The 15,255-nt window shown below is 55.2% G+C and overlaps 1 protein-coding gene across 1 annotated transcript; it reads right to left on the bottom strand.

The window, feature by feature from the left end:
• Positions 1–4,364: 4,364 nt before the first annotated feature.
• ARSI (arylsulfatase family member I) lies at positions 4,365–10,362 on the bottom strand. Its single transcript, XM_056124625.1, has 2 exons — positions 9,738–10,362; positions 4,365–5,825 (listed from the first exon to the last, which is right to left on the bottom strand). The coding sequence occupies exons 1-2, from the start codon at positions 10,052–10,054 to the stop codon at positions 4,415–4,417; spliced, it is 1,728 nt and encodes a 575-aa protein (XP_055980600.1). The 5' UTR covers positions 10,055–10,362; the 3' UTR covers positions 4,365–4,414.
• Positions 10,363–15,255: the final 4,893 nt, after the last annotated feature.

Genomic DNA, 15,255 nt, shown 5'->3' with positions numbered 1-15,255 from the left:
TCCCTGTTTTGAGCAGCCCCTGGCCCAGGCCTGGTCTGTCACGGTTCCTACAGAGTCATCCCCCACCCCACCCCCACCCCCGGCCTGGGCCACTCCTCCTCATTAACTGCCGCCTTCAAAGATTAATGACTTCTACGAAGTGCCAAGGCTTGCCCGGATGGGCTGATGGGGGTCTGATTGTGTCTAACTGGACCTTGGGCCATCACTGGCTTTCATTGTCTTCTCTGCCCTGTTGTGAGGAGAGCAGTGCACATGGGTGGGGGGTGAGGGGGCGGGGGGAGTGGTGTCCAGGAAGAGGCAGTGTGGTTCCAAGGACGGGAAGGGACAGAGGCAGTATCGCTGGTCTGCTCTTCACTGGCTCTGCCGGACTTCACAGAGCTGGCCTCTGTCTGCAGCCCTGTGCCCCAGGAACTCTGTCTCCTGTCCCCCATTTCCCCTCTCACTCCAGATTCCCCTTTTCTCTCCCTCCCGTGTGAACATTTCCCACTTTCCCTCTCCTTCCTATTCCCTTTCCCCTTTTCCCTTTCCCCACCCTGTCTCTCTCTCTCTCTCTCCTTTTGTTTTTTTGTTTTTTGCCTCTCACCTTGCTTGCTTTTGTTTCATTTGGGGGCCACACCCAGTGATACTCCTTACTTACTCCTGGTCAGAGTCTGGCAGAGTCTGGCAAACTCCCTGTGTCGTACCCAATATGCCAAATACCAGTAACAATGATGGGTCTCGTTCTCCTAAAGAGCCTTGAATATAATCTCAGGGCTAGGATGAAGGAGACGTTACTGGGGCCTGCTCGAGGCAATCGACGATTAACAGGATGATTTGTGATTGTGTGATTTTTGTGATTCCTGGTCATATGTGGTGCCTGGGATTGAGCCTGGATACCTGAGCTCTAACTCTCTCTCTCTCTCTCTCTGGCGCCTCCCTCCTTGCATTCTCTCCCTCCTGGGCTCAGGGGTAGGGCTCACACCTGCTGCAGGGTCCTGAGGGGTCTGGAGCAGGAGGCAGTGAAGAGAGAAGAGGAAGAACTCTCTTTGGTGTCCTTGGCAATCCTTACACACCCCTTTGCAGGGGTGCTAGTCTCCTTAGATCCCGAGCATAACTTCTGCAGAAGCTCTGCCTGGCCTGTGCCATGAGACTGGCAGCCGTGCCCTATGATGGGTCAGCAAGGAGACTCCATGGCATGAGAATGAGTCATGATGGCATCAGGGGGGTACTTTCTACCAGCCCGCACCCAGGTATGGTGTGTCCACCCCCATCTGTCCCGTGCACGTGTTACTCAGGAGTAGGCTTGGCCTGACTCCAACATGAAGATCAGGGATGCTGGCTAAGAGCCCAGCTGCATCCCATAGAGATGGGGTCAGAGAGCGAGCCCTGAGCGCAGCTCTAGGGCCTAAGCTTGGACACTCACAGGCGCAATCCAGATGCCAAGCTCCTGCAGGGCCTGGGCAGACACCAGAGAGAGCACCAGGGGGCCGGAATGGTGGAAAGTGGATCAGGAGAGACTTGACCCTGCCAAGGGCCCTGGGACAAGCTGATTCATTGGGGGAGTGACCACGTGCTCTCAGAGGGAGGGGCAGGTCAGACTCCTCTATGTCCTGATAGAAGACACCCCTGCAGAGGACAGGAAAGCAGGGAGTTGGGGACAGGGGCCGACTGGCCCGGGGGTGCCCAGCCTGACCTGCTCCTGCACTGGCTGTTCCATGGCAGGATTTTTCCCATGGTCCCCCCCCCCCCCACCCCCGCCAGGAAGGGTGGGGAAAAATGTCCCTTCACAGACAGGATTGGGAAACTATAGGATTGGCCACTTTAATGCCAAGTCTTGAACACACAGCACTGCTCACAGCCTGAAGTCAGCCCACCAGAAGGCTTGGTCAGAGCCCACTTGGCAGGGGTGTGGCATGAGGCAGCCCGGCCCACAGGTGTGTGTCTCCATCACCCGCCGCAGGTTATGGGAGGGCCGTGGGGGAGCTGACGGCTCTTAAAGCAGGGGGTCCATGTCCATATAGATGGGGGTCCACATCCTCACAGATGGGAGAGCCCATGTCCTCACAGATGGAGGTTCACAGCCTTACAGATGGGAAGTTCATGTCCTTACAGATGGGGGTCCATGTCCTTACAGATGGGGGTCCATGTCCTCACAGATGGGGAGTCCCTGGCCCTTCCAGTTGGCGGAGCAAGGGTTACCCGGTCTTGGGGCTGCCTTAGGGACAGCCCAGAGCACATGCTTCCCGTTCACAGCAGTGCCTCCTCTTTCCAGCCCAGCAGGCCTACCTGCCAAGGTGAAGTGTAAGTAAGCAGCAGAGAGGGAGGAGGAAAGGAGCCAGCCCCGGCAGGTGAGCTCACTAAAGTCCAAGGCGCAGGAAGAGGGCCCAGCTGGGACAAGACGGTGCTGCTTCCGGCTCATGCCCCACTCAGTACCCTGTAGACACTGTACCCTGTAGGCAGTCAGGGGGCTTCTCTGGGCATCTCTGCTTCACCCCCCACACACACCTCCATGCCCCCCACATGGGGTCCAGCACCTGCCTGGCACCCCCTCAGGGGCTGCAGGGTCCAGCACCCAGTGTCCCGGATTGGAAGGGGCACAGGAGTCCTGAACTGTGTCAGCTGGCAGGCAGGACCTGGGGTCTGTGGCCCAAGGACGGGGGAAGCCTGTGTGGGCTCCGGGGTGTGTGCTAGGTCCCAGTGAGTGAGCACTGAGCCAGGGTGTAGCATCAGCCCCAACCACAGCTCAGCCAGGCTCCCTCGGCCACAGGCAAGGCTGGTTGCAGGAGGCAGATGTAGGGCCGAGAGGGGAGCAGAGCCTTTAATGGTGTTCCCGAAGGGCAGAGGAGCAGAGCTAGAGCTGGGACAGGGCACCCTGCTGACAACGCAACCCCTGCTCGGGCAGCCCTGGCTCCACACACCCCTGCAGGAGCCTAAGAACCCTGGGTCCTGGACATGGGCAACCCGCCCCTGACGTATGCCCAGCCTGGGACAACCCCTAAGGGGAGCCCCTCTGAAGCAGGAAGGCCGCTAGGGTACCTGGGGCCAGTGCTTGCCTCTGCCCCAGAGCAGCTCAGCACAACGAGCAAGTTCCTGCTGGGGTGGCACCAAGCAGGAACAGAGCGGGCCCGGGACAAAAGGCCTCGGGCACAGACCCAGCTCTGCAGCTGCAGGCCAGACCCACGTTTCCAGGCGCAGTCACCGTGGAGATGCCAATGACACCAACACCCAAAGCACCCCCCCAGCCCTCATGCCGTGCACCCACCCCAGCCCAGCCCACCCATCCCGCTCATCCCCAAGCTGACGAGTCCTAGCAGGCCTCCTTTGCCAGCGACAAAAATAACTATTTTCAAAATTCACAGCAGGGCTTTCGCCTACACACGCTGCGCCGACTGGAACCTGAGGGAGACATGCAGAACGCAGCGCGCTCTGCAGCAGGCAGGCTGGGAACTCGGCGGCCCCCACCCCGGCCCCCGCGCAGGGGCAGGGCCCGCGGGGAAGGGAGCGCTGAGGCACCGTCCAGGGTCTGAAGGCTGGCAGCAGACCTAGGCAGGACCAGGCCAGAATTCTGATGCTCTGCTTCCTGGCCAGGCCACCCACCTCTACCCCCAAGCACCCGGCCAGCATCAGCCCACCTGCCCTGTCACACACACCCCCTCCCACCTGCATGCCCAGACCTGGCTGCATTTGAATCAAGCTCGTGGGTCCCTCCACCACCACCACTCCCCTGTCCTGCCAGATAGACAGAGTCAGGTGGAAATATCAAGGTCAAGAGGGGAAGGGCTGGGTCCCAGGTCAAATTGGCTCAGGAACCCTTTCCCCTGCTGTTCCCATGATGCTTGGTGCTACCGCAGCTAACAACCAAGTGCAAAGTTTCTCCGAGTGCCAACGACAGGAAGGAGAACGCCCCCCCCCCCCGCCCCCCGCTCCATTCCCTACCACTTCTCTGGCCCCAGAACTGACCCACATGTGGATTCATGAATCCGCCCCCCCCCCCAGACTCCTGCACCTCTACCATCAGCGCTCAGGGGACCCTGCCCGAGCCCCATGTCTCAGCTGGGTCCAGGGTTGGAGTGACTTCCACATCACCCTGCAGAGGGCCAGGGTTCGAGGGCAAGGCTTTGACTGAGCAAAGAGAGAGTGAAGCTGGAGGGGCTCATCCACCTGTATCCCCAGGTCCAAACCATAGTGCAATGAGGTGGCTAGAGCTCATTTTACAGATGAGGAGACTGAGGCCCAGAGAGCCTGCACAGACCACCCTGGGTCAGGGCACGACTGAGACTCAGGCATGCCAGTTCGGTTTATTTCCCTCACCCCAAACGAAGTTCACTCCCCACTGCCCTGCAGTCTCAGGGCTTTGGGTCCAGACTAGAGGGGCCAGGCTAGAGTACAGGAGACTAGGGGATCGACAGAGACCCTCCCGGCGCCCCCATCCCGTTCAGATGCGGTGAGACATCAGCCTGGTGTTGAGTTTACGAAAAAAGGAGCGCAGCTTGCAAATCTTGCATTTCTTTGGGCGTCGCCCCCAAGAGAAGCTTCGGGACTTGCTTTCCTCCTCCCCTTCCTCCTCTTCCTCTTCCTCCTCACTAGCCCAGGGTCCCCAAGCTCCCCCATTGAAGTCAGGGTGGGCCCGAGGATTCTCAGCCGGGTAGCGCACAGGGATGGCCGTGCGGTTATAGTCCACCAGGCGGGCCAGCAGGGCCCGGACCACGTCAGGCCTCTGGCCGGCCAGGTCCTCCCGTTCGTAGGGGTCAGCACTGATGTTGAAGAGCCACACGGCCTGGCGGGCGCTGGCCAGGCGCTCCAGGTTCCACCAGCTGCCGGGGAAGGCAGCCAGCGTCTGCGGGGGGATCCAGTCTCCATAGCCAGGGTCTCCGGTCAGCAGCTTCCACTCGCCCACGCGGATAGCCGCCTGCACGGCCGTGTTCCAGATGCCAAAGCCCCCCTCCAGGGAGCCGTGCTCTGCGTGGTTGTACAGCGGGTCGATGTTGTGCAGGATCTCAGTGCGCGGTGACGCCCGGCCCTCGCTGATGGCGGGCCACACGTCATAGCCGTCCAGCCCGTCGGCCGCCGAGGCACTGCCCCCGGCCAGGCCCACCAGGGTCGGGTACCAGTCGGTGATGTGAACCAGGGCCCGGCTCGTCCTGCGCTTCCGCTTGAGCAGGGGGCTATGGACGAAGCCCAACCCCCGCACCCCCCCTTCCCAGTAAGTGCCTTTGCGTCCCCGGAGGGGCCAGTTGCTGCCCCCCGAGAAAGTCTGGCCACCGTTGTCACTGGAGAAGATGATGACGCTGTTGTTGTAGAAGCCATAGCGCTTGAGGGCCCAGGTGATGTTGCGCACGGCCTCATCCATGCAGGTCACCATGGCCGCATACTTCCGCCGGGCCACGTTGCCCATGGTGCGGTAGCGATACAGGTACTCCCGCGGGGACTGCAGGGGGGTGTGCACCGCCTGGAAGGCCACGTAGAGGAAGAGGGGCTGCCGGGGGCTGTGGCTGGCCAGGATCTGGCTGACACGCTGGGCATAGAGCAGCGTAGAGTACTGGCCACTGAGCCCCCAGGCCACGCTCTCACCCTCGTGCAGGTCGAAGCCACACACGCCGGGACCATCACAGTTGTCATAGGTATAGTAGTCCACATTGCCCGTAAGCGAGCCCAGGAAGGTGTCAAAGCCCCGGCGCGTGGGCAGGCACTCCTTGCGGTAGAAACCCAGGTGCCACTTGCCCACCATGTGTGTGGAATAGCCGGCCTCCTGAAGCTTCTGGGGCAACGTCACCTGGTCTAGGGGCAGGCAGTTGGGCTGCCGGGGGCGAATGATGGAGTGCTGCAGCCCCGTGTGGATCTGGTACCTGCAGGGACGCGGGTGAGGAGACAGGCAGAAGGCACAGGTCAACTGCAAAGCAGCACTCAGCCACCAGCACCCTCCCTCCTCCCCGACTCTTTCCCAGAGGTGGGCTCCAGGTCCAGCCCTCCCAGCCCCCACGGCAACTGCCACAGAAGCATCATCTCATGTGCCACGCACCATAAGCCCATCATCTCACTGAGTCCTCCAACTCAGTTAAAGCAGATATTAAGATCAGGTGATAAAAGAGAAGACCGACGTTTAGAAGTCACTGAGGCTCGCACATGAGGAAGCTGGGGAGTTTGACTGAGCCAAGTTAATCACGACAGTAATGGTAATAATAGCACATATTGAGCTCCTTTATGCAAATTACCTCCCTAAGTCTCACCATAGGGGCTGGAGTGGTGCATTTGCCTCAAACATGGTCAACCAGGGCTCCATCCCCAACACCCCATATTGTCCCCCAAGCTCACCAGGAATGACTGCTGAGTGCAGAGCCAGGGGTAAGCCCTGAGCACTGTCGTTATGGCTCAAACGCAAAAACAAAACAAAAAAAAAATTAGAAAGTAAGTAAATAAATCTCACCATAACCTAAGGGATACTGGTCAAGATTATTCCCACTTCCCACACAAACAAGCTGAGGCTCAGTAAATGGAGTCATTTGCCCCAGGAGTCCCACAATTAATAAGTGAGGTTTGAATTTGATACCCAACTGTCTGGTTCCAGACTTCAGATTTTTCCATGTGGTTGGGAGCCAGTCCTGCAAGCAAACTCCTACTCACCCGTGAAAGCCCATCCCAAAGGTTATCCCACTTTAAAGTTTTTCACAACTCTTTCAAAGAATGACTCACTTTTGCTTCTGACTCTTCTCGAGTAATCACTTTTTTTTTTGGCTTTTTGGGTCACACCCGCCAATGCACAGAAATCACTCCTGGCTTTGCACTCAGGAATTACTCCTGGTGGTGCTCAGGGGACCCTATGGGATACTGGGAATCAAACTCGGGTCGGCAAATGCCCTACCTGCTGTACTATCACTCCGGCTCCTCGAGTGGTTACGATATAGCATCATTGTGCTACCTGGCCATGGGTTTATATTCAGTTGCTCATGCTCAAGTCCAGCGTCATATGATGGAACCATGCCTTACTCAACCGTGTAGTCCTAGTACTCAGATGATATTTCAAAGTCACTCACAGAACAAACAAATATATCAATGAACGATGACCCTCCAGATTTTAGAGGCATTTAGGTCCATGTCATCTTCCAGTTTATTCTCCTTGTCTCTAAAAGACACTAATGTCTGGAGGAGGGGAAGGGCCTTGTCCTAGGTCACTGGGTAGTCAGGGCCAGAGCCAGAACTTAAATCCAGAACATGAATCCGAGCAGAGTCCATTGAAAAGACCCTGTTCTGGCAAAGGAGACAGCAGGGGCATCAGTTTGCTCACCTTGAGAAGTGACTTGGTTAGATGGGAGATCTCTACGCCCCAAGTCTTCTAAGGCCAGTTCTCACTTCCCTGCTGGGATGTGGGTCACAGAGACAGGCTAACGCCCTTTGGCACGAACAAACCCTGCATTCCTTATTTATTCATTCCTAGCCCAGTCCCCTTTCTGAGGGCCAAGTACACATGTGATCTGCACATGCTCTCTAGTCTTGACTCAAATCCTAAAGGTCCCAGATAAATAAAAAGCCCAAGAACTGCAGGATGTGTTAGAATCCCACACCTTTTCCTTTCCCACCGGCACACACCTTATTACCCAATTATCTGATACATCCTTCCACCTCCTCTTCTTCTTTTATTTTCTTTATTTTTTATTGTTGTTGTTTTGTGCCATACCTGGTAGTGCTGGGGGCTGATCCTGGCTTTGCTATGGCAGGGAGGAACGTTCACTCCCACTTGTGCTGCTCTGGGGCTCAGGGATTAAACCCAGCTCTCACCCCAACCCCCTTTCTTCTTCTTAAAGTTATTACTTCGGAGGTTGGAGTGATCACACAGCAGGTAGGGCGTTTACCTTGCATGAGACCAACCTGGGTTCAATCCCCATACAGTCCCCCAAGTACCGCCAGGAGTAATTCCTGAGTGCAGAGTCAGGAGTAACCCCTGAGCATAGCTGGGTGTGACCCCAAAAAAGCAAAAAATAAAATATAAAGTTGTTACTACTGCGAGCTCTCTTTAGCTACTATTACCATTTTTTATATAATGGCCCCCTCCTCATTCACAGGTTTGCTTCCTGTGGGGGGGGGTTGTTTCCTGTGGTTTCACCTAGCCACATTCCATCTTGATCCATCCTATAGTTGATGCAACTGAGGTTTCCCCCAAGGGCAGCACCCCACCAAGTGCACTGGGCTGGCAAGCGGCAGAGCTGAGCTTTGATCCCAAGTCAGCAAAACATGCGCAGCCCCTCTCACGCTCCCACCTCTCCAGACCTCCATCAAGCTTTCTGAACAACTGGACTTGATCTGATCAGCCTCCTTGAAGCAAGACTCTCACAGAAGAGCTCTGCAATGATGCCCTGCAGTATTGGTGTGTAAAGTGTGTGAGCACCATAAAAAAAAACTCTGGTTCCCTCCAGCCTCCGTAGATGTGACTTTAAGGGACACTCCTGAGAGCAGTTGGCATCTGTGAGACAGAGCCAGCTGCAGGGGCAGAGGACAGATACTGCCCAGCCATGATCAGCAAACTGCACTAACTTCACCGCCCAGGGGCTGAAGGTTGCCCTGTGCAGCTGTTCATTCCCCTGCTTCAAACCAAAGTCACTTCTGCAGAGAAATGCTCGCATGTGCACAGCCCACCAGGGTGTGGAGTCTTCCCCCCTCCCCCCATCCCTCTTCTGGAGGTTATGCCATATTTGGTCTTGAATCCCACCACCACCCACTCAGCACTGTACCCTGTACCCCCCAACACAAACACCAGCATCGTTCTCTCTTCCCTTTCTCTGTTCCTGGATCTAAACTCTGATAGCCAAATCAAAGGGAAAGGTGCCATCTGATTTCCAGCTCCAGGCCACCCAGCCCCTCCTCCTACAGGCACTGGAGGTGGGCCTGGGAACAGAGTTGGGAGCCCCTTGGCCATATATGTCACCTCTCTCCTCCAGGGCAAACGCACTGCTTCCAGAGATCACACCCGTGGCTTCTGGGTGGAACTTGGGAGAAAGCAAGCCTTGGAGCTCATCCAAGGAGGCTTAGCTACAGCCGTGCCAAAGGATTTTCTCCTCTAAGTGGCCAGAGTTGGCTTTCCACGCTCCACCTCCTGACTCTCTGCTCTTCTAAGCTTGTAATCCTGCCTTCTTGTTGGCTGGGGACAACTGCTCCTCCAGAAAGTGGCTCCCAGGCAAGTGGGGAGGATTCGAAGAGGATCAGACACTTGAGTTAAGTAACTAGCCTAAAGCCACGCAGGGTCTCTTTTTTTTTCCTCAGGTCTATGAATCCTGGGCTTCCTCCTAGTGTCTGCAGACAATCTGGGGTCCTAACCCCACCCGTAACACAGAGGCTGCCACTCTCTGATGGGCAAGCAGGTTACCAGAAATTTCATTCCATCCTCTCCACACACATACATCTTTTCGAGATAAAAATGGTTCTCTGGTCCATTCTATGGACAGGAAAACTGAGATTAGGGAAGTTAGGGCATGAGGGAGGATCTGGAGAGCAGCAGGTTGCAAAAGTGCCAGTCCCTTGATTCCTCCAGGGGAAGCAAAGCGACTCTCCTTTCACATGGTGTGGGAGGAGGGTTAGTGTAAGGAAACTGAGGCCCAGAAAGAGGAAAGGCTTCTACTAACCATCACAGTGTCACCTGGAGATAAAATTGGCCCCATCCGCTGCATGGCTTTCCCACTTCCCCGCAGGGGTACCGTTAGGGGAAATTACCCACTGGGACTCTCTGGGGTGTCAGTGGCAATCCCAGAGCCTGCAGCGGCCATACCTACCTGCCGGTGAGGAGTTGGCTGCGTGAGGGCGTGCAGATGGGCTGGATATAATAATTCTCCAATTTCACACCCTCAGCTGCCAGCCGGTCCAGCGTAGGGGTCTCGATATCGGAGCCATGGTAGCCCACGTCGTGGTACCCCTGGTCGTCGGTGAGGATGAAAATGATATGGGGAGGTTGGGGAGGAGCGGCAGAAGGCTGCTCGCCGGCCTCCCCAGGTCCATCGGCCACCAGGCTCGGCTTGGACCAGTCCCAGGACAGGTAGCCGAAACTGAGCAGGCTGACGAGCGAGAAGCCCGTGAGAGCGTGCATGGCCATGCCCGCCCGCGCGCGCGTCCAGCCGCGCACGGCTCCCGCGCTCACTGCCCGGCGCGCCCAGGGCGCACGGCCCGCCCGCCGCGCGACGCTGCGCTCAGGGCCCCAGGGAACCACCCAGCGGGTGGTCGGGGGGCGCCGCGAGGCGCTCCGGAAGAGGTCAGGCCCGCGCTGAGCTGCCCTCGGCCAGCGTCGCGCCCGTCCTGCGCCGCCCTCGCTCCCCTCTCCCAGCTCAGCCAGGCCAGTCTGAGACGCGGCGTGGCGGCTTCCCAAAAGTGCTCTGCACCATCCTCTGACTCTTCTCTCCCTGCGAGCCCTCAATCGCCCCCGCCTCCTAATTTCTCTCCCCTCTGCTTTCCCTTTTCTCCTCCCCTCGACCCTCCAGCCCCCAGCCCGGCCTCTCGCCCCGCCCGAGCGAGTCCGGAGAACTAGCGAGCTCCCCGCAGGGAGGCGGGCAGGACCCCAGGGGGAAGGGGAGGGAGGCAGGGCTTGGGCGGGTCTGGGGGTGGGGAACACAGCGGGAGAGAATTGCGGAAAAGTTGTAACATCTGCCGCCGGGCCCCAGGTGGAGGGGTGGGACGCCCCGAGGCGACTCCGCCCCTGGGCGGGGTGCCCGGGCCGCCCGGCCCTCAGGCTCCAGCTTCGGCCCTGGACAGGAGGGAGGGGCCGGCCTGGAATTCCATAGAACAGCTCCAGAAAGGACATTCCTTGATGGTGGAGTCTTGGCATCGCCCAGGCCCAGCCTGGAAGGATAGCGCGTCATTGTCTGTTCTAATCCAAAGAGGGAGAAACCGAGGCCAGAGTGAGGGAAGGGGTTAAATCACAGGGCACAGGGCACAGACACAGAGCGTCTGTCCGCGCATCTATACCGGCTACTTGCAGCTTTGAGGGGCCGGACCAGCCCGTCAGTGGACCACTAGAAAGAAGTGGACTACGGGAATGACTCTGGCTAATGCCGGGGTACTGGAAAGTGGGCGATGGGTCCTGGCCTTAACAGCATCCTTTTGCCAGGTGTCCTACTGCACTGGTGTCTGCAGGCAAGACCATGAAGGCCAGTCAGTTGCAAGAATGGCTGTTCTCGACACCAGTTCTCTCCGAAATCCCTAGGAGACAGCTGAGGTGGGCATGCCTGCTGTGGTATGAAGGGGACAGCTTTCCAGAGGAAGGGGGCAAGCAAGAGAGAATGTCCCTGCCCCCCTGCTGAACGCTGCTTTGCAGACCCAGAGCGGCTGCTTCCTCAAGACCACCAGGCTCCAGAGTCTTAGGAGAAATGTTTTTGTTGTCTCGTGCCAGTCAGTAACTTCAAGCAACGGACACTAAACAGTGTGTGGGCCAAATAATCCAAGCTCCACGAAGTCTTAAGGCCCTGGGTGCTGCTTTGCAACTTCCGCTTGGCCCCATTTTCCAGGCTTTTATTAGACTACACTTTCAAAACCGGAGAACTAAGCTGAGCAGAAGCAGCTAGGCTTCTTCTCTATTTGGACTTCAAATGTTTAATACCACAGTTTCTGGAAACTCTATTTCCCAGGTTTACGTGGCCAAGGACCCTCTTTCTCACAGAATCTCTCGAAACGGATGCACACCTGCATATTCTCCCCTCATCTCTCCCCTGCCGGGGTTCTGTCCCATCCCTTCCCTCTCTCCCTTAAAACCACTTCGTGTCGGGTAAAAACCAGACCTCCAAAATAGCAGTCCAAGTGAGGCTACATTTCCAAACGAGGGCTGCGTGGGGCCAGCCACTCCTGTTTGCTCCAAGTCCCATATTTAGGGTGACCAGATTTATCAAGAGGGAAAACAGAGCCTGTGGTTCCGGCAGAAGAAATGTTGAGGGCAGAAGGAAGGAATACAGACTCCTGAGGCTGCTGAAATGCTGCCTCTGGAGGTTCGGTCTGAGGCCAGGCAAGGGTCAGCATGGCTGTCACAAGGCCTCACCTGAACTCAGATTCACCAAGACCTTGGTCAAAAGGGACAGGGTGGAACTGCTGTCCACTTGCCTCATGCACACGGAGAAATGGCCAAAGAGTCTGGGGTGGGATTCTGTCGGATGGCAAAGGGTCCAGAGATCAGGAGCCAGAGTGCACAGGGTACAGCGGATAGGGCACTTGCCTTGCACATAGCCAACCGGGGTTCGATCCCCAGCATCCCATATATTCCCCCTATGCCCCCCAGGAGGGATCCCTGACCAGAAAGCCAGGAAAGCCCTGAGCACCGCTGGGTGCGGCTTGAAAACCAAAAAGATCCAGACATCTCTGGGAGGCTGTGAGAGACAAAACAAGCAGAATTTGGGGGCATTCAAATCTGAACTCTGCCATCAGATTGCTTGAGTTCAAACCTGACACTTGGTGGTCAGGTCTTGGGCACATTATTTAACCTTCATCAGCCTGAATCTCTTCATCTGTAAAATGGGGTAATACTATAAGGGAGATTAGGTGCAGCATTCATGTAAGTACCAGGCACACAGAAAACACACAGTGACTTTGAACAGCTATGATAGTCACTCTTGGTGGTTCTGAAAGAAAAGACAGACCAGTGAGTAAGAGTTACTGGCAGACAGATTTGGGGCCAATTCAAAGGGACTTTTCTGGAGCCAAAGTGATAGTATAGTGGGTAGAGTGCTTGCCTCGCATGCAACTTATCTTGGTTTAATCCCTGGCACCCCATTAAGGTCCTTTGAGCCCTGCCAGAAGTGTATCTGAGTACAGAGCCAGAAATAAGCCCTGAGCTCTGCCAGATGTGCCCCCCTCCAAAATAAAATAAAATAAAGCGATTGATTTGTTAAGCATAAACTTGCTAATTAGTAGGACGGCAATGACAGGGGAGTGGCCATGCAGACCCCACTAGCTTGGCCCTCTATCTTCTCTCTTGTTCTCCAATATTCTTTCTTTTAAAAATCTCTCAGTAGTCACCAAATACCCCAGTGGCCTCTACACCCTACTCCCCTCTGGGGGCAAGGGAAACAAGCACTAATCCTCCCCTGAGGGCTGTCACCTATGGGTGCCAGGGTGCATTTCAGCTAGGAGCCAGGGAGGGGCTCAAATGCCTGCAGGAACCCCAGATTCACTCTCTGGCACCGTAGGTTCCCCTGAGCAAAAAAACAAACAAGAAACACTTTAACTGGACATTCCCAAAGGCTAGAGGAGGTTCAGGAGGGCACCAGCAGGATAACCCCAGGTTGCTCTCCTGGGGGGCCACAAGGACGCGAGCCTCAGGCTTCCTACCCTGCTCCGCTCCCTGGCCTGATGGTGGCCTTCAGCCATCCCACTCCCCAGCAGATTCTCCAAGACTCCTCAAGGTCAAGTTCAAGAAAGCTCAGAGACACCGGAATTCCCAAGTTCCCACCTCGGCCAACCTAGCCTCTGCAGTTGGTATCTTAGGGTCCACTGTGAAGGTGAATGACAGCATTACATACCCACCTTACACCAGGAAGATGTCTCCCCATTCACATAGGTGTGTGATTACCCCATCCCCTCAGATGACGGCCTTCTTAAAAGACAAGCAAAACCTAGTTTTTGCTCACAGAGAGCAAACCTGACACGGCAAAGAGGTGACTGTGTCACTTCCCAACTATCAGAGATTCCCATTGATGAATTCAGACTTCCCAACATACCGAGTCCCTCATCTCTAAAACTGTGCAAGCGAAGAAATCATCCCTCAGCCAGGAGGTAACAGAGATTCCCCATCTCACACAAGGAGTGAAACCCAAGGGCTGTGCAAGTTCTCTCCAGCCTGAAAATGTTTACAACTGAATTTCCTTTCCCCAGGAAATTTCCAGGGCCCAGAGATCTACTAGTGAAAAACCAGGCGAGTCTGTTTTGTGGCTTTATCTTTCACAGCGCTGCGTGTGTGGTGTGAGTATCTAGGTAGGTATCTATGTTTGACCATATTTGAACTAAAACGATCCTAGCACAGACACATCCTTCTGACTGAATCAACCCTGACAAAGAGCTTAGGCACACACTGAGGTGGCCTACTGTCCCCTCTCAGGAGGACAATTTGTCAAGGACCTAAAGGAAATCATACAAGCAGTCAGAAATGTCCCAGAGGAAGCTCCTCAGCCCTGCCTTGCTCTAAGCCAACCAGCTTGACCGTATACACCATCCTTATTGAGCCAAGGAACTGGTCTCCCAGACCCAGAATCCTGGAAGCAGCTCAGAGAGAACATAGGAACTGTTCTGGTGCCTGGAGGCAATTGCCTGTTTTATAATAATACAGAATCACAGTGAAAATACTAGGGACAAACAAAGACTGAACATGCAGACTGATGAAGTCAAAATCCAGGAGGTGGGATGTCACTTGGTGCAGAAGAAAAGAGCTGAATCCATCTGAGGCCCTCCAGATCACAGGCAGCTCGGCAAAGAAGTCCAGAGTTTCAGTCCTGTCAGTCCTGTTCAGAACCCTCGTTACAAAAGCTGGGGACAGTTCAGCTTGGTCTTGAGGTTTCTGGGGTTTGGTTTTGTTGTTGTTGTTGTTTGTTTGTTTATTTGTTTTGCTGGGGAAGGATGTTGAGCTACATCTGACTATGCTCAGGGACTCTTGGCTCTGTGCTCAGGGGTTACTCCTGAAAGTTTCAGGGATCAAACTAGGACTGGCTGCATGCAAGGCAAGCCTTGAATCATTGTGCACTCTCCGGCCTCCAGACCGTCTCGTTTTTAAGTTTCATCCCAAGTGGTGGCCATGGGCAAATTCACACGTGGAGCCTCTTCCCTGAGAGACACGCCCAGCAGTACTCTGGAGCTTCTCCCAGCTCTGTGCTTCGGAATCACTACTCTTTTTTTTTTTAATATAGTTTTATTTTTGTAAAGTTGTTCATAGAAATTCGTTACATTTAATATTCAAACACCAGTCCCACCACCATTGCACCTTCCCACAACCATATTTCAAATGTTTCCACCCCAAATCCCAAACTGTGCCCCCCAAAGCAGAATCGAAACAATTTTTATTGCTTTTTATGAATAATCCACTAAAAATGGCCAATAAAGTTTCCTTAGAGGAAAGTGTGTAAAGATTGTTATATTTCACCCTGGAGCCATTAAGCTCTTGTATAAGAGATTACTAACATGTTTGTTAAGCCTAATCAAAGGTTGTGTGCTACTCTTGGCACACCAGTGGTGTAAAGTATGAGAGGTCACTCCCGGAATTTTAAAATTTAGAATGTGATTATACAGCAGAATAGCTCAGGGGTGAAGCCTATGTTTCTCTCTTTC

Source organism: Sorex fumeus, unplaced genomic scaffold, assembly GCF_029834395.1.
Source record: "Sorex fumeus unplaced genomic scaffold, SorFum_2.1 ptg000051l, whole genome shotgun sequence".
NCBI classification, from domain to species: domain Eukaryota; kingdom Metazoa; phylum Chordata; class Mammalia; order Eulipotyphla; family Soricidae; genus Sorex; species Sorex fumeus.
This window is presented reverse-complemented; position numbering and strand designations above follow the sequence as displayed.

What these genes read in the sequence shown, in the direction of transcription:
- ARSI (XM_056124625.1), bottom strand. Translation starts at nt 10,054, where the DNA reads ATGGCCATGCACGCTCTCACGGGCTTCTCGCTCGTCAGCCTGCTCAGT. An exon ending in AGCCAACTCCTCACCGGCAG is followed by an intron (nt 5,826 to 9,737) that starts GTAGGTATGGCC and finishes GCGTCCCTGCAG; the next exon opens with GTACCAGATCCACACGGGGC.